The sequence below is a fragment of the Neovison vison genome, chromosome 5 (genome assembly GCF_020171115.1).
Source record: "Neovison vison isolate M4711 chromosome 5, ASM_NN_V1, whole genome shotgun sequence".
NCBI lineage: Eukaryota > Metazoa > Chordata > Mammalia > Carnivora > Mustelidae > Neogale > Neogale vison.
Genome location: NC_058095.1, coordinates 20,030,001 through 20,055,174, shown reverse-complemented (window position 1 = coordinate 20,055,174; position 25,174 = coordinate 20,030,001). Strand labels below are relative to the sequence as shown.

At 49.0% G+C, this 25,174-nt stretch overlaps 1 protein-coding gene across 1 annotated transcript; it reads right to left on the bottom strand.

Moving 5' to 3' along the window:
• Nucleotides 1-948: 948 nt before the first annotated feature.
• CAVIN1 (caveolae associated protein 1) lies at nt 949-14,133 on the bottom strand. The gene is made up of 2 exons (XM_044247901.1): nt 13,503-14,133; nt 949-3,437 (listed from the first exon to the last, which is right to left on the bottom strand). The coding sequence occupies exons 1-2, from the start codon at nt 13,971-13,973 to the stop codon at nt 2,736-2,738; spliced, it is 1,173 nt and encodes a 390-aa protein (XP_044103836.1). The 5' UTR covers nt 13,974-14,133; the 3' UTR covers nt 949-2,735.
• Between the last annotated feature and the right edge of the window lie 11,041 nt (nt 14,134-25,174).

The window sequence follows — 25,174 nt, the reverse complement described above, 5'->3', positions numbered from 1 at the left end:
GCTGTACATCTGGATCCCAGAGGAAGAAGGATCCTCTCCTGGCAAGAAGGAAGTTTCCTGGCTCCCAGGCTCTGAATTTTCAGCATCAGTTTTCATTTCTTTTGGCAGGAAGCCAACCCTTCCTGGGAGATTTAGAACTCCAGACTGCTGTACTTGTTGCTGGTGGCAGAGATAGGGGAGTTGAAGGGAAATGCATGGTTCATGAGGAAGGGCTCAGCTTGTTTGAGTTGTGGGGAAAATCTGGGATGGAGCCCCAGAAGTGACACTATTTTCATTAGGGAGATTCTGATACATAGGTGGAATCCACATGATGAATTGAGTCCATTGTTCTAAAAAAAAAGCCATAGCTTGTGGACAGGTAGGGCAGGCTGCTTACTCAAGGGGAAGAGAGACTGCATAGACAACAAAATAGGTGCTCATCCCAGGATTGTGGGGAGAATTAACTATGCTGTGTGGCTATGACCGGCACATCCGACATGCACTGAAATCGTTTCTCTATGACATTCAGCCCTCTGAGTCAGGGTCTGTGAATTTTCCCCTCCCCAGGTTGCGTCCTCTAGGCCAGATCTGATTCGGAAGGGTGGATTTGGAGAAAGCTCAAACTGAGAAGGGTTAACAGTGTGTCTGGAGGGCTAATGCCCTGACAGCAGGGAATGGATCCATACAAGAGAAGGTTACAGATTCTTGACAGTTAAGACCATGGAGCCAGGCTGCCCAGCTCAGAATCCCAGCCCTGCCACTTACTGAGTACATGACTTTAGACAAGTCACTCTGTGTTTCTTCATCTCTAAAATGGGGATGATAATAATCCCCCACTCCCACACCCACTCCAGGCACATGGGACAGGTTTAAACCAACAGTCCTCTCCCTCTTCCCCACCCTGGTTCTCTCCTGCCCTCTGCCACTCAGCCTATGTAACTGCCTTTAGACAATATAATCCAGCACAGATCCTTTTAGAAAAGCGGGTTTATTGGTCGGGCTGCTTACCAGGACACAGCAACATGAGAGGCTCCCAGGAGCCCACAGGAAACTGTATCTGCCCACAACTCAGGCCCCTTCAGCCCATCAGCACCAAGGGACCCTGTCCCACAATCCCCATCCTCCCTCAGCTGAAGCGTCTCCAACCGTTCAGAAGAGAGAAGGGAACCAAGAAGGGGGGGAGGGGAAGGGGTTGGGAGCAGAAAGCAAAGCTTTGTATTATAAAAAAAAAGTTTGTGTCCCCAGGCTCCCTCCCTCCACCCCTTAAAACTATTAGCTGCAACTCTAAAAAGCAAAGCGGGGAAGATAAGGCAGAGGAGATGTGGGAGGAGGAAGCCGTCAATCCTCCTTTTTGGGCTGTGCTTGAAGGGGAAGGGAGTTGTCTTTGCTTCTGACAAGCGACCTTTACTGGAGAGGAATGGGGGGGTACTGAAGTGTCCTGAGGAGAACCTTTCAGTGCACAACAGGACTGGAAGTAGCATACCCATCATCCCCAAAGATTCAGGAGAAGAACCCACAAAGGCAAGGAGGTCTTGGCAAGTTTCGCAGTTTTATGATACTAGCTCTAGGGAAGGATCTTGAGAAGAAACTACCAGGAGTGAGTCAAGGCCAGGTTGCTCCATACACTCTCTCCATGTCCCCTCCAGCTCTCAGCTTGGTGGCCTGGCCAGGAGCACGTTGCGGTCCTTCCAGTCGGCTTCCCTGCTACCTCCCAGCTCTCTGCAGTCTGGTGCTGCCCCCTTCTGGAACCCTCATATTCTGGATTTGGGAAATGGGCTGCCACAAGGGGCACCATTCAGATCTCAGTCAAGGGACAGGGGTGAGTGAGGCTTACCTCTCTCTCCTCTTTGGATCATCTCTTTCTCACTGTCCTTCCTCCTTATTCTGAAAATTGTCCCGCTGTCTGAGAACCCCACTACCACGGGATTCTTGTCCTGTGTTTCTCATACTGCTAATGAGGAGAATTCTCCTCTCTTCACCCATTTCCACTTTCTACTATTTCCCATTCTCGTTCCCAAAGCCAGAGCCATGTGCTGCTGTTGCAGATGCAGAAACATGGTAAATGTTCCCTACATCATCTCCTCCTTCCCCAGGGCTCTGCTTGGCTACAGCCTTCCTTGTTAGAACCCTATACAGATACAACAGTGCCAGCCTCTCATTCCAGGGTCACACTCACTCTGCCCTCTTCCCCCAGCTGCCCGAGGTTCTCCTGAAAGCTGCTTTTAAGTCCTTCCAGTATGGGGCCTCCCGTGTGGGCAAGGGTCCTCTTCAGGATTCACTCTTTCCTTTTATGGCAGTTTTAGCTTTCAAGCCTCCAGGGATCAGGATGAGAAAGAAGAGCTCAGTGAGCAGGAATGACAGCAGCTGGGTACAAGTGTGAGGTGGAGGTTGGGGGGGAAGGCAGCCTACCCCAAAGTGGGGGTGGGGCAACCACGGAAACGACAGCCATTTCCTTTAAGATCCCTGACTTGGACAACCACGACACGCATCACTCCCCTCTCCACTCCCACCCAGACTGTGCCCAAACTGGGGCGATCTATGGTGGAGGCTGCCTCCCCCTCCCATCTTAACAGCCGTTAAGACTTGGAGAGGTGCTCCTCGAAGGGCAGTGTTGTCAATTTAGAAACATCTCAGCCCACGTGGGGCCAAGAGAGAATGCGAAAGAGAAGGGTCCAGAGGGAAAGGCATGGGGAGGGGGCGGGGAATGGCGGGGCAGGGTGGCGCGGCCTCCCGGGCAGAGCCCCGCGTGCGTCCGCTCAGTCGCTGTCGCTCTTGTCCACCAGCACGGCGTCCGACTCCTCGGTGATCTCCAGCAGTGTGTGCACGTCGGGGCTGCTCCCGCGCAGCAGGTCGGCCGCCTCGCCGCGCTCCGCGCCACCCTCGTCATCGTCGGCGCCCACCTCCACCATCTCGGTGGCCTTTAGCACCTCCACCTCACCCTCGCGGATCTTCTTGACGTGGAAGGTGAAGGGCGGCACCTTGTAGACCGCGGTCTTGGAGCGCGCGTACACCACGTGGTCAGGCGTGAAGGACTTGCGCAGCTTATCTCGCGAGGTCTTGAGCTTCTCGCGCCGCTCGGCCGGGACGAGGCGCGTGCCCAGCTTGTTCATGCGCTTCTCGAGCGTGTGCCGCGTCTTCTCCAGGTTCTCCTTGGTCTTGAGGCGGGTCTTCTCCAGGTTCTCGCGGGTGCGCACCTTGGTCTTCTCCATCTTCTCCTTGGAGAAGGCCTTCTTGAAGTCGTCCACGCGCCGCAGGCCGCTGCGCTTGATGCGCTCGGCGCGCGACTCCTCGATGACCTCCTCCACCTCCACCGCCTCGTCGGACGACAGCTCGAGCGCGGCCGCGTCCTCCTCCGGCCGCTCGCCCTCGCCCAACTCGTCGCCCTCCTTCTCGGGCAGCGCCTCCGCCTCTTTCAGCGACTTGCCGATGCTCACTTTGGCCGGCAGTTTCACCTCGTCCTGAAGGGAGAGCAGAGAGAAGAGGTGAGGGGGCAGAGCGGAGGGCTGGGCGGGGACCGGCGGACCCTGGACGAACCCGCGGCAGGAGGGTGGGTGGTGATTCGGGGGAGTGCGTGGTAGCTGTGACATCCGCCCGACTCCTTTGCCGGTGTGCCAGTGTCCAGTGAGCTGGACATTGCGTGGGCGTCCAGTAAATTATGTGCTAAATGAACGGTAACTATACAGACAGGGCGAGGAGCGAACGGAGCTTCCGGCTTGTGCAGTCATTGCACTTGAGCTAAATATCTCTGCAGCCCCCAAACCTGTCCTACATCTTGCGTCCACGCATCTTAAACTACTCCTAACTCAGGGAACACAGTTTAACTTTGGAAATGGGAGAGCGCCCCCTGGTGCACACTGCTCTAGCTAGACCAAAAAATGCAAAGGGGTTTGAGAAGTCGTTGAGGGGGTGGGGAAAGGGAGTGAGCTCACAGCCAGTCAGGCGACCCCCAGGTATGGTAACTTGAAGGCAAGATAAAGGGAGTGTTTCCCAGACTTCAAATAAGTTCAGAACCAGTCTTAGGGAAGGAGAGCTGTGCTGAGCCCATGCTCCCCATCCTTGACCTCCTCATACTGATTTGTTCCAGTAGTGGTCATTACCCCCCACGTAGAAATTGAGAGAGGAAAGAGGAAGAAGCTGGCTGGCAGCCAAGAGCATGTTTTCTCCCCAACATGGACAATTATTCTGGTTCTGACTTCCCAGCCTTGGAATGGAAGGGAGGGATTACTTTTTCCATTGTGATTTTTTTCTCCCCAGACCAGAGCTTAAGGGGCCAGGAATGGGGTAGTGGTCCCAGAGTCCTTGAGATCTAGAGCTCAGAGCCAGTTCTTCCCTTTGCCTCTGGGAGTACCTAGCACCAGCACTGTCTTCCATTCTGGGAAGATTTTCCAAGGTCCTGACTCTGGGCCAACATTCCAGAATCTCAGGATTACCCTCTACAAGAAGGTAAGGGAGGCTGAGCACAGAAAGGGCAAGAAGGCATACTCAAGAACATAAACATAAACCCAGAACTTTTTGGCTCAGACTCTCTTTAGGGACTTCAGATGAAGGAAGGAGACAGTAGGTTTTCAAGGGGTTTTCTTTTTTTTCCTTTTTTAAGATTTATTTATTTATTTATTTGACAGAGAGAGAGAGAGAGAGAGATCACAAGTAGGCAGAGCAGCAGGCAGAGAGAGAGAGCGGGGAGCAGGCTCCCTGCTGAGCAGAGAGCCCGATGCAGGGCTGGATCCCAGGACCCTGAGATCACGACCTGAGTTGAAGGCAGAAGCTTAACCCACTGGGCCTCCTAGGCGCTGCTTCAAAGGGATTTCTGAAGACAATTTCCCAGAATTGTAAAAAACAAAAACAACAACAACAAAAAAACCCATCTGAGAAAAATGAGGCAACATGAATTGACCCCTCTCATAAACACACGCACACACACACACATTTCCACTTGGTATCTCAGCACCACATGCTACAGAAATTCCTCCCCCAGCCCCCAACCTCTTTCCTCTTCCCTCCCATCCACATCCCCCCAGAGTTTCCTGGTTTACACTGAAAACTAGGAACACCCCCTCCCAACTTCCTTCCCTCCCTGTCAATAGCATTAGCAAGGACAAAGACAGAATGCTGGCTCCACCCTTTCTCCCAAACTGGACACCAGTACTGCTGGGCATTGAGCCACCTCAAGCTGTCATTATTTAACTACACCTCCCAGCAGGCAAGGTGATCTGGGCTCAGGGCATGCTGGGACTTGTAGTCTCCGTCTGCCATAGCTGGCTTAGTACTGTCATTCTGCCATCCCTCTCCCTCTTAACACTCACAGAGGAGTTGAAGGGATTGTTTTCCTTGTCTTGAATGTAAGAGGATCCCAACCTCTCTTAACATTTCTTATTTCCAGTTGTATCCTTTGGGTTTCCTTTTTACAGTCTTTCTGCCTGCTACTCAAGTCCTCTCTCTTACACGCCATTTTAGGACTCTCCATGATCGAAGCTCTCTGCTACTCTTCATCCTTCACCCAGAATTTACCTGCAACCCCAGTATCAAAAAAATTTCAGCTCTCATCTTCTTCAAAGACTCTCTGACTAAAACCCCACACATGCTCCACCAAAGGATAGTAGAGAACCCCTCCTTTCACTAAACTCAGACAATATGGATGGGCTAGGGAAGGATTAGGGTGATGGGCGGGGAATAGTCAGGAAATAGTCCCAGCTGCAGGAAAACAAATCGACATTGTCCCCCTGCCCCACCCCATCCCATCAAGGATGCCTCCCCTTACCACCCCTGCCCCACCCCATCCCTTAAAGGCTGAGCTGACTGGTTTTCCTGGCCTCTGGCTTCCTAAATTAAAAGTGTTTGCCAGCTGAGCTTGAACGGGGCTAGGGACAGAGTCGCAGACCTCTTGTAGCCAATCCCATCTTCTAATTCTTTCTTTTTTTTTTTTTTTTTAAGATTTTATTTATTTATTTGACAGGCAGAGATCACAAGTAGGCAGAGAGGCAGGCAGAGAGAGAGAGGAGGAAGCAGGCTCCCTGCCGAGCAGAGAGCCCGATGAGGGGCTCGATCCCAGGACTCTGGGATCATTACCTGAGCCGAAGGCAGAGGCTTTAACCCACTGAGCCACCCAGGTGCCCCCATCTTCCTAATTCTTGTTGAAAGGTCTCAAATACAACATCAGGGAACAATCCCAGTGAAGGGGGTTTATTCCTGGATTTGGAGGTGTCTCTCCCAGTCCAGAAAGTTATATGAAAATATAACACCATTCATTGTAGGTTCCCCCCAGAGTGATAGCTTACACCAGAAGAGCTTTGGTGGAAGGTCAGGGTATGGGGGAAGAAATAACTTGACCTAACTCCCTGAACAACGTCCAGTAGACTGGCTCTGCAGAGGGTATACCACTATGATTTTAGCTTTTTTCCTCCATTAATGGATTTTCTCTTTTCTCCCCCTTTCCAAGCCAGGTTTCCCCTATGACTCATAGGCTTGGAGTGCTGTTTTGGGTCTACCCCATCAGCCTGTTGCTACAACAACCACCAACACAATTCCAAAGCTCCTCCCCCTACCCTGGGCACAATGGCCAGGCACCCTTGTCCCACCCCTGCTGCCCTGGCAGAGCTCCTACACCAAAGGAGGGGCCTCAGGGGGTGGCTCTGCTTGTTCTGTTTTCACGCTTTTATTAAAGAAAACCACCACTCCCGACAGTCTTGGTTTCCAGAGTTACCTTTAATGACCAGGTCTGAGCAAAAGCATGCACAGCTTCCCCTCCCCCCAACCAAGCACACACAGTTCTCCAACCCAGGAAGGCATCAGTCCAAGATGGGTTTCAGGAGCCCCAGGGAAACTTCCCGCCCCATCCGCTCCACCGCCCAACTCTGCTTTATAAACTGAAGATCCTCTGGTCTAGGAAGAAGATTTTAATATGATTATAATTTAATCGAGCACCTACTATGTGCCTAGTCCTTGGCCAGGCACTTCACATTTGTCAGGGAGAAGGGACAATGTCATATGACTCTTTAAGTAGGAGCCTTTCTTTCCTTTTTTTTTTCTTTTCTTTAATTTTTTTTTTTTTTTTTTTTTTAAGTAAGTTCTATACCCAGTGTGGGGCTCAACCTCATGACCCTGAGATCAGGAGTCACAGGCTCTACTGACTGAGCCAGCCAGGCATCCCAGGAGACTCTCTGGACTTTACGCTCTGTCCCCAACTACCGCCTGGGACTAGCCAGAGAAGACTTTGGAGAGGGCATTCAGAGACCCAGGATCTGCTCAGAGAGTAAGTTAGAAGAGGGGCAAGACTTCGGGAGAGGTAGAAACGAGGGAAAGTCATAAAATCTCAGGATTGTTACTTTAGATTGCTGAGACAAGGGGTGAGAGACACCAAAGGCAGAGGGTCCTTTCTGCTAGAGCAGGATTCTCAACAGGATTCATGTTGCCCCCAGGAGGGTGGAAATTAATTCTTGAGGGGAGAGGTGAATTTAGATATCCCAGTAGTTTGTAGTGCCAAAGAGTCCCAATACATATGTAGATAGATAGTATATCTGTAGCATTAAAATTTTGTGGAGGAGGGGACAGTTAGGGAAAATGTCTAAAAGGACTCCTTAGGAGGATGATTTTGGAAAAGGAAAAAAAGTTGGAGGAAACCCTTTTGTGCTATAGGGAAGCCAGAGGATCCAAGCCAGAGCCAGCTAAAATGTCCCCCCTTCCGGCCTCTCCGAGTTGGCAGCTTTTGGGTGCCCCACCCAAGGCAGAATCTGGCAAACATAAGGGATCCCTTTGCAAAACACTTTCTAAAAAAAAATGGAAAAAATAAGTGTAAATGTTTTCCTCAGCTCCAGGGAGGGGGTGGACAAGGCACAGAACAGACCCCAGGCCTGGGCCTCATGAGGGCCCTCTCCAAAGAAGCTTTGAGCCAAACTGGCCTGTCCCTGAGGAGGAGGCGGAAGGGGAACGGGAAGGAGAATCAGATGCCATGGCACAGTTTCATGCAATTTCATGCAGGGCAGCAAGGGCTGCAGCTCCAATATGGGGTTTGGAGCGTCTACTATTAAGACAGAAACCCAGAGGTGGGGGAGGGCCCCATCCCTTCGCTTCCCACCCCATTGCACACACCACATTTGCCTGAACTCTGCGTACTGCGAGAGTGTTTTCACTATATCCACCACCAACCCAGGGCTTGAAAGAGGCCTCTCATCCCAACACTGACCACCACTAAGCAGTGAGCTGGTGGTGGACTGAAGTGACGGCCCATGCCCACTGCGCCGTGTCACCCAAGAGATCCTAAGCGCCCCCACCGGCTGTCGGCTTCTCTGGGGTGGGCAGAGACACAGGCTCTGGGTAATAGGGCAGTGTCCTAGGCGTCTGGTCAAAGGGTGGGAGCTCAGGCACTGTCTCAGGCTTCAGGTCAATGGGCTCAGTCTCAGGCAGAAGGTCAAAAGGCACGATCTTGGGTGTGGCCAGGTCAGAGGGTGCTTTCAGCTTCTTCTTGGGCTAAGATGAGGAAAAGGGGTGTAAATGGGGCTTGAGTTGGGTACGGATGCGGTTGAGAGAAAGAGGCCTTAGTGGGCATGCAGAATTGGAGTTGGTGAGTAGGGGGAAGGGAATATGGCATGCATCAGGCTGGAAAGGAACCATATTTTATATGCTTCATCAAGAGGGCCCCGGGGATGAAAGTGTGACAAACCCAGGCCCGTGTTTAATAAACAGTTTAAACAGAGCTCCTCTCTTCTTCCCTCTAGAATCTTCCCCACTCCCATCCTTAGCCTTCTGCCTTCTGCCCCTACCCAGCCATAGTCATGGGATGATGCTGTTGAGGGCTGGAGTGAGGGAGTAAGAGGCTGCTGCAACGTAGAAGGGGCTCTCAAAGAGGTCAGTTACTGACTCTAGCCGGAGAGGCTCTGAGAAGTGAAAAAGAAGGCAAGTAGGCGAACAACTCTACTGTCTTCAGAGTCCTAGTTCTCATTATTTCCCCAGGCAGGGTGGGCACTGGGTGCCGCCCAGGATAAGGAGAGGTAGAGGCATGGAAGAGGGACTTCCTGGTTGTTTCCCTTTGGCCATGTCCCCACCTTTTGTCTTCCTTGACACTCCTCCCCCTACACATGCCTGGGATAGCAGACACCAAGATACACCGAGAAATCAGGAACAGAAGCCAAGCTCTTTTTATGACAGCTGGGCTTGCATCCTGGAAGACCTAGTGGCAGCTCCCATTCTCCCTCCTGAGGGGCTGAGCTGCCACTCTTGCCTTGGACCATCATGAGAAGTCAGGAAGAGATGGTTAGGGGCACTACCAGACTCCAGTGACAGCAGTGGTGGGTAAAAGCCTGCAGCCACAAAAACACAAAGTAGCAGGTGCCAACCTTCCCTGTGGAGTTTAAGGAGAAGGAAGGCCAAGGAGAAAGCCAACATGGTCTTCTCATAGCCAGCTGCAGAGCCTATGCCAGGGGGATACCCATACTGGCCAGGGAGCTCTATGCTTTACTCTCTGTACCCCTCCCTCCTCCCTCACTGTCATTGGTCCTTTGTCATTGGCCATTGCCTCTGCTTCAGTACTAGGAGGCTAAGCAACTAATGGCCACCAACCTTAGCTACTCTTAGTAATGTTGATTGCACCCTCACGTGTACACACATATGCACACGCACACATGTACTCAGACAGCAGCCCAAGTGCCAGGATGGTGCAACTATCTCCCTTAGAGAATGAAGGAGCCAGAACAAACCCACTGTTGGAATAACCTCTGCCCTGGTTTCACTGCAGAGCCCGGGAATGGAGGGAGGAAGTGGGGAGCAGAGAATTTAGCAGAAGAAGGGGTACACCTGGGTTCTAAGCCCAGCTTTGACCCCCACTGACTTGAGTGACAGTAGGCAAGTAAGTTCCCCTCTTTGGGCCTCCACTTCCCCAGCTATAGAATGAAGGAGCTTAAGCTGATTATCTCTGAAGCATCTTCCAGCTCAAAAAAATCTGTAATGGCAGAATAATGAAACATGCACAATGGTATGCTTCAGTGAAATGGAACAAACCACTACTCATCTCTGAGGTTGGTTGCCTAGCAACAATATCCTCTCACTTCTCTTTATCAGTAGCCTATTTTGTGCCATTGCATCCCTTTTTTTAATTTTGACCTTTACAATAGTCAGACTTTACTTATTAAAAAAAAAAATCAGAGGGAGGAGTATTATTTCCTTTAGTCTTAGGATTACCCCCTAATAGTGTCCTCCCTGCTTTGGATCCAATGACCAGGAAAATCTCAGCGTTTCAGAGGAAGGATGTGGTAAGCACTCTCTCCATGGCCACTAGGCTCAGGGACTGAGTGGGGCAAGAGCCTCACATTGGAATATTTGGGAACAAAAGTTTGGAGTTCTGGAACAGAGAGCCCTCATTTGCCTTGAGTTTAGTAAAGAGCTATAGGGGTTAGGTTAGGATTTGGGGAGGAAAAGCCAGCAAGCCCTCATTCCCATCTTGGTGCCCTTGTTTTTAAAGCCTGAAAGTCCTTAATCCCTTAAATGCTTCCTGGTCCTATCATCAAGCGCTTGGAGCAGGTCCGAAGGGTCCTTGTGGAGATCACGTCTTATCACAACTGCTCCAGAAAGTGTTTCTTTCCATTTTAGCCCCCTTTTCTGCATTCTAAAAGAGCACTAGTAATATCCAAATCGTTACCTGGAAGAACCGAATCTTTAATGATCAGTGTCCCTCCCGTTTGTGCAGTGCCCAGGATCTGCCTGATCTTCCCAGCAGTCAGTTCTCAGTCCACTGACCCTTAGCTACTAGTAGATTTCGTTCTTCTCCTTCACTAGATGTTGCCTAGTTAGGTATCACCCTGCTAGGATGGGATGCCAAACTGCTAGTTTTTATTAGGGGAAAGGGAAATGCCAGAGGACAGTAATGACTCAGAAGTGGGTTCAAGGTGAGGGCTCTGATATCCTGGGGTGGGAGGTGCTAAATTTCATGGGGGAGCCAGGGGGATTGAATACAGACTTAACCTGTGGAATCATTATGTCTAACAGTTCCTTGAATATGGGGTGAGGCCACACAAGGGATTCTCTTCTTTATCCCCCCAGTAAAAAGGTATGGGGGGGCAGGTGGCCTGATCCCACAGCTGGGGCCTTCCTGGCCTTTCATTCTCCCTTCCACCCTGCCCCCATTGCCGCATCATCACCTCCCACATCTGCAGCAGGGAATACAGTATCCACTCCCCTGTTCCCACCCTGGAAAACACATTCTCCCAGGAGGCCTTTCTCCAAATCTCTCTCTCTCTCTCTCTCTCTGCCTGGCCACCCAAGCATCCTGCCCCTCAGCCTGACTACCATAAATGCTGCTGCCCCCAATCTTCCCTATTAGGTCTGCCAAGGCGCAGAGCTATTTTTACCTCCTTCTCTTCCCAGGCCTGAAGACCTCAGAAAGGAGCAGCCTCTGCTCTTTCTTTAGCTGCTGAGTACCCCACACCCTCGCCCCTTACCTGGACATCTGCTCTGCATCTCAGGGAAGTGCTGCTTCCCTGAGCCCCACCCCTGTTGCTGGAATCTTCCTTGCCTCTGAGCTCCTCTCCAGGTTGGAACAGTGTAACTTATTAGTTATTTGCCCTGTGGTTTAGAGGCACAGGGTCCCCAGCTTGAGCCATTCTTTCTACCTCCAGGCTGTAGATTAGATTAGATTAGACCCCACCCCCCACCCCCACAGACACATGAGGGACAGATCCCTGCCAGCTGCTGAGCAGGAGTAACAGAGCTGCCACTGGCCTCTGCACAGGAGTTTTGCTTCCTAAGGACCCATCCTTCTCTCAGCATCTCTACCTTTGACATAGGTTTACCTCGAGTCTGAGAACTTTCCCACGCTCTGTGGTCTGGGATATTTAGTGTGAAGACAGGAACCTATCCAAGCCCTTCGTGGCAATCCTCTAATACACGAGGCTAAAGAAAAGAGCTGGCAGCTGTGGTCCCAGACCCCTGAGTGTTCTTCCCTTGGTACACCCCCTCCCCCCAGGACTAATCATATTTCTTTTAAAATCTCTCTCACATACACTCTTCCAAGCATTTAGATTAAGTGAAACAGCTCTAGACAAACATTTCTACCAGATAGTGCTATATGGACTGGGGGGGGGAACTTCTAGCGCCACTTGGGAGGAGTCTTTTAGCATTGGAGGGAAGGGGACAGTGCCAGTTCTGCATCTGTCCCACCACCATCTCCTTGGATGGGTACAAGTTCACCCATCTCCCTTTGTCTGCTGTCCCAAACACTTGTCCTAATCTGCATCTCTCTTAGTTCCTCCTAGAGACACCCAGTTAAGGACCTCACTGAATCCCAGATGGTCACTCAGAATCCAGCTTGGTGCAGTCAGGGAAACCACAGCTCCCTGACAGGTTCTCTCACCTAGAGGGTGTGGGAAATGTAGCCTTCCTTTTCTTTCCATTCCCTTCTGTAGGGAGAGGAAGGGGCTGAGGGAGCATAGACTAACGCCTTCACCCCCTATCTCACCTCCTTGGGGTGGGAACGTCAACCAGGCCAGTGGGAAGAAGACAGCAGGAGAGGCTGGGCAAATTCCCACCCGTCCAAAGATCACCAAGCCCTCAGCTCAGAGCCTCTTCTAATGTGATTGGGGAGGAGAGAGCGGGGAGGACCAGCAACACTGAGATTTCCAGGTTTATTTGCGGTCAGGATACAAAAATGGCATTTTTATCCGAGCAAAACCGGTAGAGGAGCAAAGGAGGCAACAAGCGGCCTGGGCGGAGCCTGGCGCGCGCCAGCCTCCTCCCGCCTGTCTGCCCGCTGCTCCGCTGTCCCGCAGGCCAGCAGGGTGATTCCTGCGCCTGGATCGTCGGGCCCGGCAGGGACTGTCCGCTTTGCCCCACCAACCCCGCTTGCACTCCTTACGTTGCACCCCACCTCCCCTCCCCAGTCACCCCCCACAACCCCCGCGCCTACTTCCATCTAGGAGAGAGGGTTCGGGAGCGCTGCCTGCGTCCCCAAGGGCCTGAAAGTGCCCAGAGGCTCGGGGCAGCTCGCAGCCCGAGGACGCGGGGGCTGCCGAGGCCCATGCGGGTCCGGGGGCGTGTGCTGGCGGTCACTGCCCTCGCTTGGCGCAGCCCCCGCCGGTGCGTGCCTGAGCCCTGAATCACCCGCTATATCGGGCGGGCAGGGCCGGAGGCCCCAAACCCGGGCCACGCCGCCAGTGTCCGCTTACAGTGGGCCCACCGACCGCCAGGGACCCCTGGCTTTCCCCAAAACCTCCGCCAAGCAGGAAGACTTCACACAGCCTAGCTGGGAACAGTCTGCGAGGGGGGACGTCCTCAATCCCTGCCCAACTTTTTTGCTAGTTTTTTGCCAGAGGGACGGGGCTCGGTGAGAAGGCGTGGGGTGCAAAGCGCGCCCCTCTGCGCGCTCCAGGAATCTGGAGCCCACCCCGCCCTGCCCCACCCCACTCCAACGGTGCTCCCGGAAGGAGGGTGGTTTCCGTGAGCCACCCACGCCAGGCTGGCGGGAGCGCCGCACGGCGGGCAGGTCCTCCTACCCCAAGCTCCGGAGACCCCGGGCCAGATGCGTCTACCCTCCAGCTCACCTGGTAGATCATGACTTTAAAGTTGCGGCGCCTCAGCAGCTCCGCCTCGTTGACCTCCAGCTTCTTGATCTGGCCGGCCTGGCGCTCCAGGCTGCCGCGCACGGTCTTCACGTTGACGCTGACCTTGCGCACCTTCTCCAGCAACTTGCTCACGGTGTTGCTGGTGGTGGCGTGTGCCTTGCCCAGCTTGCTCAGCTCGCCCTGGATGCTCTGCACAGCACCCTCCATCTCCGCCTGCCGTTCCTCCAGCTGGGCTTGGGTCAGCTGGATCTGGTCGACGGCGCCGATGATTTTGTCCAGAAGGCTCAGCACCAGCACGCCGTTCACCTGGTCCGACTTGATCAGCTCCTCAGAGCCGGCCCCTGACGGCTCCTCCGCCGCTGGCGCCGCCATTGGGGAGGACCCCGGGTCCCCAACATCGGGGTACCCGGGAAGCGGCTGCTCGATGATATGGAGCTGGGTGTCCTCCATGGCTAGCCGGAGCCGTGCGGGGCCGGCCGGGTGGAGCTGGAGCTGAAGCCCAGAAGAGGAGGAAGAGCAGGAGGGGGGAAAGCGAGAAAGAGCGGAGAGCCGAGGAAACTCGAGCCACGTCCGTGCGCACCGGGACGGTGGCCAGAACTGTAGGGCGGGGAATCGGTGAGCTCCCTGGCTCCCGGGCCAAACCCCAGAGTCTCATCGCCCATTGGCTGGCCCCACCCCAGAAAGGGAGGGACCGGGGTAGAAGGGGAGACCGATGGTGGGGAAGGGGGGCAACCGAGGGGGACCCAAGAGCCGAGGGCCCCACCCTTCCCAGGATGGTTGGAATAGTTGGAGCGGGAGACTAGGGCCTCGGCTGCCAGCGGAGGCCACGCAGCGGGACTGGGGCGGAGGAATGTGAGCCGTAAGCCGGGGAAGGGAAACAGGTCCAAGAGTGGGACTCTCCTTTTCCCTCCTATGTTTTTTTGCTCACGCACAAAAGTACCTACGCCTTTGAAGTTCTAGAACAGGGAGTCAAGTAGAACACGAGATCTAAAGTTGTATCCAAAATACTGGATTTGCCTGTGCCCAGATTTTGAGAGGGAAAAATATCCATGGCTTCCACAGTGTTTTCGGAGGGAGGGGAGGTCTCTACCTCCCCCACAGCCGAGTTACTCACCACTGTTCTAAAACGCGTGAAGAGTTCTGGGGTGCTGTCTGGCTGAGCCAGTAGAGCATGTGACTCTTGATCTTGGGGTTGTGAGTTCAAGCCCCACCTTAGATGTAGAAATGATTTATAAATAAAATCTTTAAAACAAATGTTTGACGGGTTGTTGGGGGCAGGGAGAACTTAGATTAGGATCACAGTGGTGGTGAAGGGCTGCACAGCTCCTCTGGGTTCTTAGATTTATACTAACAGAGTAGGACTAAGATGGACAATAAAGCAAAAAGCAAAGCCTTTTACCCATCGCTCACTGCTCTTTAAAAATTACCTTTCCCTGTGTTTCCTCCTGCCAGAGGCCTAGCTCACACTGACTTCCCAGAGCAGGACCTAGGAATGCATCTGTCTTTCTAATGCCAGAGACTGGCCCTTGGCAATGAGAGAGATCATCAAATCCCACCTCCTCACTTGACAAGAACAGGAGGGCCTGGAGAGGACAAGTGACTTGCCGGAAGTACCCACAGGTTAACCTGGACTTGGTGCTCAAATCAGGCCCCTATATGTCTCTCTTGCTCTCTCTACCTTAGCATTCTACTTTTCACTAGGAAGGGGATAGGCAGTCATGGCTGCCCATGCGTACTGTTTTCCCAGTATGTGAGCCTGAAGATTAACTACAGATGTATTTTCAACTGTGTTGGGCATCAAGGACCAGAACCAAGGAGGACCCCTGACTCAGAAATCTAGAGAAAAAGAGGCTATCCATGCTCCCCTATTTTGCTCTCTAGCACAGCACTGGAGTAATGAATTCCCTGGAGTGGCACCAGCCCTCTTTCCCCCAGAAAAGCTGCAGACCTTTTCCCTGCTTAGGAAACCAAGCTTGGGTTTCCCCAGCTGGGTGGATGATGGTTTTGGCAAAAGGTCACTTCTAGTCTGGCATGCATAATCATTAGGAAGAGTGAAAAACTGCTCCGTGGGGTCCCAGGCCCCAACAATCCATTCAGAGAACCAAGCCAGAAAGATGCTGTAGAGTTCATTATCTGGGACTGCGATAGACCTATGACTGGCAGATATATATCTGTTAGAACTGACAGATGACCATACTAAATTTTTTTAGAAATTAAGAGAAAATGTACTGGGTCATCTGGATGGCTTAGTCAGTTAAACATCTCCCTTCAGCTCAGGTCATGATCCTGGGGTCCTGGAATTGAGTCCTGCATTGGGCTTCCTGCTCAGTGGGGAGCCTGCTTCTCTTCTTCCCTCTGCTCCTCCCCCTGCTTGTGTTCTCTCAAGTAAAATAAGTAAAGTCTTTTAATAAAAATTAGAGAAAATGTGCTATAGCAGTTTAAGTTGCTTCCACTGAGGATTGATAAGACTTCTAGAAAAAAAGAAGAGTGACAGTAGAGAACCTTACTAGCCTTTTACAAGGTCCTTATTTATTTATCTGCACCCTGTATGGAACTAGAACTCATGAACCTGAAATCAAGAGTCCCATGTTCTTTGGACTGAGCCAGCCCAGGGCCCTAGGTTCTTACTTTTAAAATTGGTTAGATTGTTTTCACGGATGACACACAAGATACAGATTGTGAACAGTACACAAAGAAGTAGAGGGAAAAAAACTTTTCCTTCTACACCTTCTGCACAACTAATTTCTCCCCCCAAGAGACAAATTGTTACTGTTTTCTTGTGAAAGACACACACACACACACACACACACACACACGTGCGCACACATGTACATATATGCTCAGCTCTTTGCCTTTTTTCAGTTAATAATATACCATGAAGATTGTTCTTTGTCACTGCATATAGAGCTGATTTGTTTTCCAATGCATGGATATGCTATACTTATGTAGCCAGTTCTCTATCAATGGAGATTCAGAAATTACGATTTAAACCCCACTGGGGATGGGGGAAATGCTTAAGAGGAGTTTTAGTGGTTGATTTGTTTTTTGTAGTTGCATGCTTGCTCAAAGGAATTAAGTCCTTGCCATTTTGGCTTTCACATTTGGAAAATATTTCTGTTCTTCAAAAAGGAATATCAGTATTTGTGGATGAGTCAAGTTATATCCAAAGGACAGTCCAGTGAATACATCTCTGACTCATTTGATGCCTCCTTAATAGAGAATTTTGCAGAAGGGCCCTTACCCCTGCATACCTACTTCTAAGAAATTACAAGGAGTTTCTCTCTTGTTCTTCTTCTTACTGAATGCCAGCAAAATCCAACAGGGGGCGCGCTAACACTTGTTGCATCAGCTTTATCAATCCTGATAACCAGAAATGGAACCCAACAAGAGCCTTACCAGAAGGCTTCACTCCATTTCAGTGAAAATAGTCAGTTTCTCTTCATTTGGAATTCTATTTAGCATGCCATTGCTTACATTCAAGGTTGATGTTTTGCATTTTCCATCACCCGCTCTATTTGCTGAAAGGCACACTGTTCCATTGTGTACTTTCAGCTGCTGAGGCAAGAGTCTGTAAAAGGGATGGAAAGGTGGAAACAAACAACCCTTTGGCCCAGAAAAAAGAACACCGGGATACAACCACGTCAGCAGCTGGGAACTCACAGAGCTCTGTCATATTCCTCTATCCATTCGTTTGCTCAAAAAGGGTGACTACTTAACATGAGCCAGCTGCGGGACTGGGGCCTTCAAGGAGGAATCGTAAAGCCCAGTCGCTCCTGGTGAGAAGCTCATAGTGTAGCAAGGAAGACAGATGTACAAATAGTTTCTCGTACAAAGTGGAAGGTCCTCCGGCAGCTCAGGGAATACTCCCTCTACTTCCTGGGAGAAGGGGGGATGGTTTACAGGGGGGAGAGTCTCTAGGTGTAAAGGAGGAGGAAGTGCCCCCCCACACACACCCTCACCCCCATCTCCGCAGCAACAACAAGAGGTGTGAAAGTGCAGGGCTGGGGAAGGAGATAACCAGGCACTGTTCATCTCTTACTGTGGTTCTCGTAGGTCCTCTGAGTATATAATTAGGGAGATCCAGCAAGGTGTGAGGCACACAGCATGCAATGTGTTCCATTCAGTTTGGGATCCGTCCTGGGAGAAATCCTAGGGAGACAGTATGCTTTGTTAGTAATAAACAGTTTGGATAAATGATGTGTCTTTACATCAGAGAAACCATGCCACATGGAAAACCAGTCCCCAGGAGCTGGCTTTCGGCCGCTACAGATAGCAGTGGTGTTTTTCTCCCCTGATTCATAGGCACTATTCTTGTCCCTCTGACATAAACAAAATAAAACAAAAATGTCTATAATATTTGCATATTTCTCTTCCTCAAAAATTCCTTCCTTCTCCCTCGAATATTAATATATAAGGTAGCTTTCGTTTTTTTTTTTTTAAGATTTTATTTATTTATTTGACAGACAGAGATCACAAGTAGGCAGAGAGGCAGGCAGAGAGAGGAGGGGAGGCAGGCTCCCCGCCGAGCAGAGAGCCTGATGTGGGGCTTGATCCTAGGACCCTGAGATCCTGACCTGAGCTGAAGGCAGAGGCTTTAACCCACTGAGCCACCCAGGTGCCCCATAAGGTAGCTTTCGTGAGCCAGAAAACAGTTGAAATTATTTATTAATAGTTAATTTATATACAGCTTAGTGCTAGAAACCTTTCAAAGGCATAGCAATTTTGCTGTTGAGGGGAGAGTTTTTCATCTCAGAGAAGCAGTGATGCAGCCAGGCAAACAAAACTTCAAGAAAATAAATTAATGGCGGGGCACCTGGGTGGCTCAGTGGGTTAAAGCCTCTGCCTTCGGCTCAGGTCATGATCCCAGGGTCCTGGGATGGAGCCCCCCATCAGGCTCTCTGCTCAGCGGGGAGCCTGCTTCCCACTCTCTGCCTGCCTCTCTGTCTACTTGTGATCTCTGTTGAGTAAATCAATAAAATCTTCAAAGAAAAAAAAATAAAGTGTACAATTCAGGGGCGCCTGGGTGGCTCAGTCAGTTTAGCATCTGCTTTGGCTCAGGTTTTGATCTCGGGGTCCTGGGATCGAGCCCCGCATTGGGCTCCCTGCTCTGCACGAAGCCTGCTTCTCCCTCTCCCTCTGCTGCTCCCCCTGCTTGTGCGTTCTCTATTTCTTTCTCTGTCTCTCTCTGTCAAATAAATAAATAAAATCTTACAAAAATAAAGTGTACAATTTAGGGGTTTTAGTACATTCACATAGTTAGCAACCACAGTCAATTTTAGAACATTTTTATCATCCCCAAAATGAACACCTGTTAAATAAGGTGTTGTATAAGGTGTTAGGAGGCAAAGAGGCCGAAGTGAGATTGGGCAGGAAAAAGATGCCCAATCACAGAGCATCCTGGAAGTCATGCTAATAGGTCCAGGCCTTTATCTTAAAGGTTAAAGGCTTAAAGGCACTGTTTAAGGATTTTAACCGAAAGAGCAAGAGGGGAGGAAAAAAACAAACGAGGGAGAGGAGATGATTTACATTTTATTTTGTTTATTTTTATTTTTTTTAAGATTATTCATTTATTTGATAAACAGAGATCACAAGTAGGCAGAGAGGCAAGCAGAGGCGGGGGGGGGGGAGAGCAGGCCCCCTGCTGAGCAGAAAGCCTAATATGGGACTCCATCCCAGGACCCTGAGATCATGACATGAGCCAAAGGCAGATGCTTAACCAACTGAGCCACCCAGCGCCCCTGTATTTTTTTTTTTAAGATTTTATTTATTTGAGAGAGAGAGAGCATGAGGGGGGAGGCAGAGGGAGAGTCAGGAGCAAGACTCCTTACATTTATTAAATAAAGAACTTATTTATAGAATAATTTCAGGGGCGCCTGGGTGACTCAGTGGTTAAATCCTCTGCCTTCGGCTCAGGTCATGATCTCGGGGTCCTGGGATCGAGCCCCGCATCGGGCTCTCTGCTCAGCGGGGAACCTGCTTCCTCCTCTCTCTCTCTGCCTGCCTCTCTGCCTACTTGTGATCTCTGCCTGTCAAATAAATAAATAAAATATTAAAAAAAAAGAATAATTTCAGCTCATAAATGAAGATAGAATGATATTACCATTTTGTAACCTCTAGTAAAATAACAATGAAGATAATGATCATCAATACCTGGTAAAACGCTGAGGTGGAAACTAATGGGGAGCTCTATAACTGTTATATCACACTAACACCTAAACCTACTCATTAATCTTAACATCGCAAACAGAGAGGATTGACATTATGTGTCTAGGGTGTGATAGGAAGTACACACCAACACCTATGAAGTACTCTTGACAAAAAAAACAAGCAAAAAACAATCAAGCTTGAATCTGATCAAGCATCTGGATCTAACTACCGGTTCACAGGAAACCTGAGGGCCAGAGAAAAACATTAAGCGACACCGTATTAATGCAACCAGCAAAATTCAGAGATGGGAAGCTCTACAGGACAAACAAGCCAGTTTCTCCAGCAAGCAAATTGCAAAGGTGGAGGGGAGAGGAAGAGATGATGACGAAGGGGGAAATCACTAAATTAAAAGAAACTTCAAAAGCCTATTTAAAAGAAACGAAGGGGTGCCTGGGTGGCTCATTTGGTTAAGTGTGTGACTCTTGGTTTTGACCGGGGCAGGATCTCAGGGTTGTGAGATCAAGCCCCGCATTGGGCTCTGTGTTTAGTGGGGAGCCTGCTTGAGATTCTCTTTCTCCCTCTCCCTCTACCCACACACCCCTGCCTGTACTCTTGTCTCTCTCTCTAGTAAATAAATAATTTTTAAAAATAGAAGAAAAGAAGAGGGGTGCTTGGCTGGCTTAGTTGGTAGAGTATGTGACTCTTGCTCTCAGGATTGTGAGTTCAAGTCCCACATTGTGTAAAGAGCTTACTTAAGGGCAACTGGGTGGCTCAGTCTGCTAAGTGTCTACCTTAGGCTCAGGTCATGATCTCTGGGGTCCTTGGACTGAGTCTGGCATCAGGTTCCCTGCTCAGTGGGGAGTATGCTTCTCTGTCTTCCCTTTACCCCATTCATGCTCTATTTATCCTTCTTTCACACAAAAATAAATAAATAAAATCTATTTTTTAAGAGCTTACTTAAAAAGGCCAAAAAAAAAAAAAAAGAACAGTCAACCAATTACAATGTGTGGGCTTTATTTAAATCCTGATTTGAACAAATTATTAGCAAAAAATGGTTTATGAGACAATCAGGGGAATCTGAATACTGATTAGGAATTATTATTAACTTCTAAAGTGTGATAGTGGCATTGTGGTTATACTTCGAAAATAATTCTTGGGGATACCTGGCTGGCTCAGTGGGTGGAGCATATGACTCTCGATTTGGTGGGTTGAGCCCCACAATATAAATCTTTATATTTAAGAGATACATACTGAGCTATTTTTTTGTTAGTTTGTTTGACAGGCAGAGATCACAAGTAGGTGGCGAGGCAGGCAGAGAGAGAGGAGGAAGCAGGCTCCCTGCCGAGCAGAGAGCCCAATGCGTGGCTCGATCCCAGGACCCTGATATCATGACCTGAGCTGAAGGCAGAGGCTTTAACCCACTGAGCCACCCAGGCGCCCCATACTGAAGTATTTACAGATGAAATGATACCACATCTAGGATATGATTCAGAAATAGTCCTGAGGGAAGTGGCTGGGGATCTAGATGGAAGGAGATTGGCCATACGTTAATCATTGCTCAAGCAAGGTGATAGGTACATAGGGATTCACTGTATTATTCTATTTTTGTCTACAGTTGAACTTACCTGTTATAAAAAATACCAAGGTTCTTTGGAGGAGGAAGTGTGTTTATATATGTAAACAGATATGTTAGAATGGTCGACATATGTACCACTGGTGGCAAGAAATGTGCATAACCATTTTCCCCTTTCATGCACTTAAACCAATTAAGAACTGGTAGTATTCAAGACAACTTTCTGTTAAACCCATTCTGTTGCACACAAGAAGACCTCCCCCCCGCCGCCTCCCTTCGACTTTCCAGTTGGAGTCCAGACCAGATCTTCAAAACAAGATACTCTCAATAAGCACAGTTTAAGTGTTTAGCAGCTGTGCACATTTAAGCAAAAGCATTTAATTTGTGAAATCTGGCCCTTTTCCCAGGAAACCATGTTTCCATTTCACAATGTAACCCAACAGGAAGAATGTGAACTCTTGTTCGGATATAGATTCCTTGTGCTTCACTCAGATTTCCACATTTTCTTTGTGCTCTGGGTGTGAGAGTCTAGCTGTGCGTTGGTGGAGTGACTCATTTTTCCACCAAGGCACATATTTCTATGAATTCCAGAGGCCACCGATTGGTGTGAAAGAGCAGTCAGCACAGACTTGGTTCCTGGATCCATCGTATGACTTAAGAGAGATGATTTAAAGTTTTTCAATGGGCTTAAGTTGAAAGAAGCAATTAAACTATTCAGATAATTCATGTTCCAAAACCTTTAGTGTTTTCAAGTGGTTATTAAGAGCAGCTATTTGGTACTTTAAGGGAATACAAAGGAAATAGAAGCATAATATATGTCTTTTGGGAGTTTAATAATCTCATTGAGGAAATAGATTAGATTAGAGAGAAATGTAGAAAGATCCTCAAATAAGTAGATGATATTATACACATTTATATCAAATATATCCATCATTGTTTAGGTGCTCTAGAATAACAGAGTGATCAAAATGAGAAAAGGCTATCTGGAAAAAGTTTCATTTACAAAGTTTTTAAATTATTTAAAATGTATAGAAAAGCTTTTTTTTTTTTTTAGTACAAAAAGATTATTTTTTTCTGAACCATTTGAGAATAAGTTGACAGCTTGATGTCTTTTTTTTTTTTTAAAGATTTTATTTATTTATTTGACAGAGAGAAATCACAAGTAGACAGAGAGGCAGGCAGAGAGAGAGAGGGAAGCAGGCTCCCTGCTGAGCAGAGAGCCCGATGCTGGACTCGATCCCAGGACTCTGAGATCAGGACCTGAGCCGAAGGCAGCGGCTTAACCCACTGAGCCACCCAGGCGCCTGACAGCTTGATGTCTTATCTCCCAAATACTTGAGTATGTGTTTTCTACAAATAAGGACCTTCTGATACATAACCAGAGTACAACCATCACAGTCAGGAAGTTAGCATAGATGCATATCACCATCTGTTTCTCAGCAGCCTACCAGATTTCATCTTCTGTCCCAATAATGACCCAATCTGAGATCAGACTTTTTTTTTTTTTTTTTTAAGAATTGATTTCTTCGGGGCGCCTGGGTGGCTCAGTGGGTTAAGCCGCTGCCTTCGGCTCAGGTCATGATCTCAGGGTCCTGGGATCGAGTCCCGCATCAGGCTCTCTGCTCAGCGGGGAGCCTGCTTCCTCCTCTCTCTCTGCCTGCCTCTCTGCCTACTTGTAATCTCTCTCTGTCAAATAAATAAATAAAATCTTAAAAAAAAAAAAAAAAGAATTGATTTCTTCATTTGACAGAGACGAGAGCAAGAGAGGGAACACAAGCCGGGGAAGTGGGAGAGGGAGAAGCAGGCTTCCCACTGAGCAGGGAGTCTGATGCGGGACTGGATCTCAGGACTCTGGGATCATGACCCGAGCTGAAGGCACACACTTAACAACTGAGCCACCCAGGCACCCCGAGATCACACTTTGAACTGAGTTGCCCTTCTCTTTAGTCTTCCTCAATTAGGGGCATAGTTCCTCATTCTTTCCTTGTCTTTGGTAACTTTGGTCTTTTTGAAGATTATATGCATTCATTATGTATAATGTTGCTTGATTTGACCTTATCTGATGTCTTCTCATGATGGGATTTAGGATGTTTATCTTTGTCAGGACTGGCACCAAAGGGATGCTGTGTTCTTGTCGTTGGATCCTATCATGTACCACACACACTTTTGATTTACCAGTTGCTAGAAATGTTAACCTTGATGAGTGGTGAAGGTGATGTCTGGAAGACTTTTCGTGTCTAAAGTTACTCTTTACTTCTTCGTCATCCATAACTATTTTTGTAGGGGGTTGTCTTGAGACTAAGTAAATATCCTGTATTCCAATTTCTCAAAAAGTACAAACTACCACAACTCACCCAATATGAAATAGTTTGAATAGCTCTGTAACAGTTAAAGAAATTTAATTTATAACTTAAAATATCATTTAATTAAAGAAGGAAATCTCTGGCTTCAAATGGTTTTAGTAAGAATTCTAACAAACATTTAAAGACTAAAAAGCTCCTAATATACATTTGCCCTAGGGCCCCTGGCTGGCTTAGTTGGTAGAGCATGTGACTCTTGATCTCAGGATCTTGAGTCCCACATTGGGTTTAGAGACTAAAAAGGCTAATAATAAGATAAAAATATAAAATAAAATTTACTTGCCTCACAGGGTTTACTCAAATCTCTTTAATAACTATACATATTGCCGGAAAACTTTAAGGTCCCAAGGTGTGTGTATGTGTGTATGTGTATTTTTTTTTAACTTGAAAGAGAGAGAGAATAAGTGTGCATGTGTGTGGGCACGTGAAGCAAGGGGCAGAAGGATAGGGAGAGGGAAAAAGAATCCTCAAGCAGGCTCTCCACTGAGCTCAGAGCCAGATGCTGAGCTTGGAGCCAGATACTGAGCTCAGTCAGTCTCAAGACCCTGAAATCATGACCTGAACCAAAATCAAGAGCCAGTAGATTAAGAACTGGGCCACCTAAGCACCCCCACAAAGCATACATGTATATGTATATTTATATGGGTGTATATATGTATGTATGTATGTATATGTATATAATTTTTTAAAAGATTTTCTTTACTAGAGAGCAGGGGGGAGGGGGGGCAGAGGGAGAGGGAGAAACAGACTACCCGCTGAGATGCAGGACTCTTTTTTTTTTTTAATTAATTTTTTAAAAGATTTTATTTATTTATTTGACAGGCAGAGATCACAGGTAGGCAGAGAGAGGAAGGGAAGCAGGCTCCCTGCTGAGCAGAGAGCCTGATTCGGGGCTCGATCCCAGCACCCTGGGGTCATGACCTAAGCTGAAGGCAGGGCTTTAACCCACTGAGCCACCCAGGTGCCCCTTGATGCAGGACTCTTTTTTTTTTTTTTTTAAAGATTTTATTTATTTATTTGTCAGGGATAGAGGGAGAGAGAGCAAGCGAGCACAGGCAGACAGAGAGGCAGGCAGAGGCAGAGGGAGAACCAGGCTCCCTGCCAAGCAAGGAGCCCGATGTGGGACTCGATCCCAGGATGCTGGGATCACGACCTGAGCCGAAGGCAGCCGCTTAACCAACTGAGCCACCCAGGCGTCCCTGATGCAGGACTCTTATTTGAGGATTCTGGCATCATGACCTGCCGAAGGCAGATGCTTAACCGACTGAGCCACCCAGGTGCCCCAAAGTGTGTGTGTGTGTGAGTGTGTGTGTGTGTGTTTTTAAAGATTTTATTTATTTCACTTGAGAGAGAGGGAGAGAGCACAAGCTGGGGGAGCAGCAGAGGGAGAGCGAGAAGCAGACTTCCTGTGGAGCAAGGAGCCAACATGAGGCTCAATTCCAGGACCCCAGGATCATGACCCAAGCCAAAGGCAGAGGCTTAACTGACTGAGATACCCAGGAGCCCCATCCAAAGTATATTTCTTTAATAGAAATAGTTGTTCACCTGTATTCAGAATTTCTAAACCTAAC

Coding starts and splice junctions, on each gene's coding strand:
- CAVIN1 (XM_044247901.1), bottom strand. CDS start 13,973: ATGGAGGACACCCAGCTCCATATCATCGAGCAGCCGCTTCCCGGGTAC. Junction 3,438..13,502: donor TTAAAGTCATGATCTACCAG/GTGAGCTGGAGG, acceptor CTCTCCCTTCAG/GACGAGGTGAAACTGCCGGC.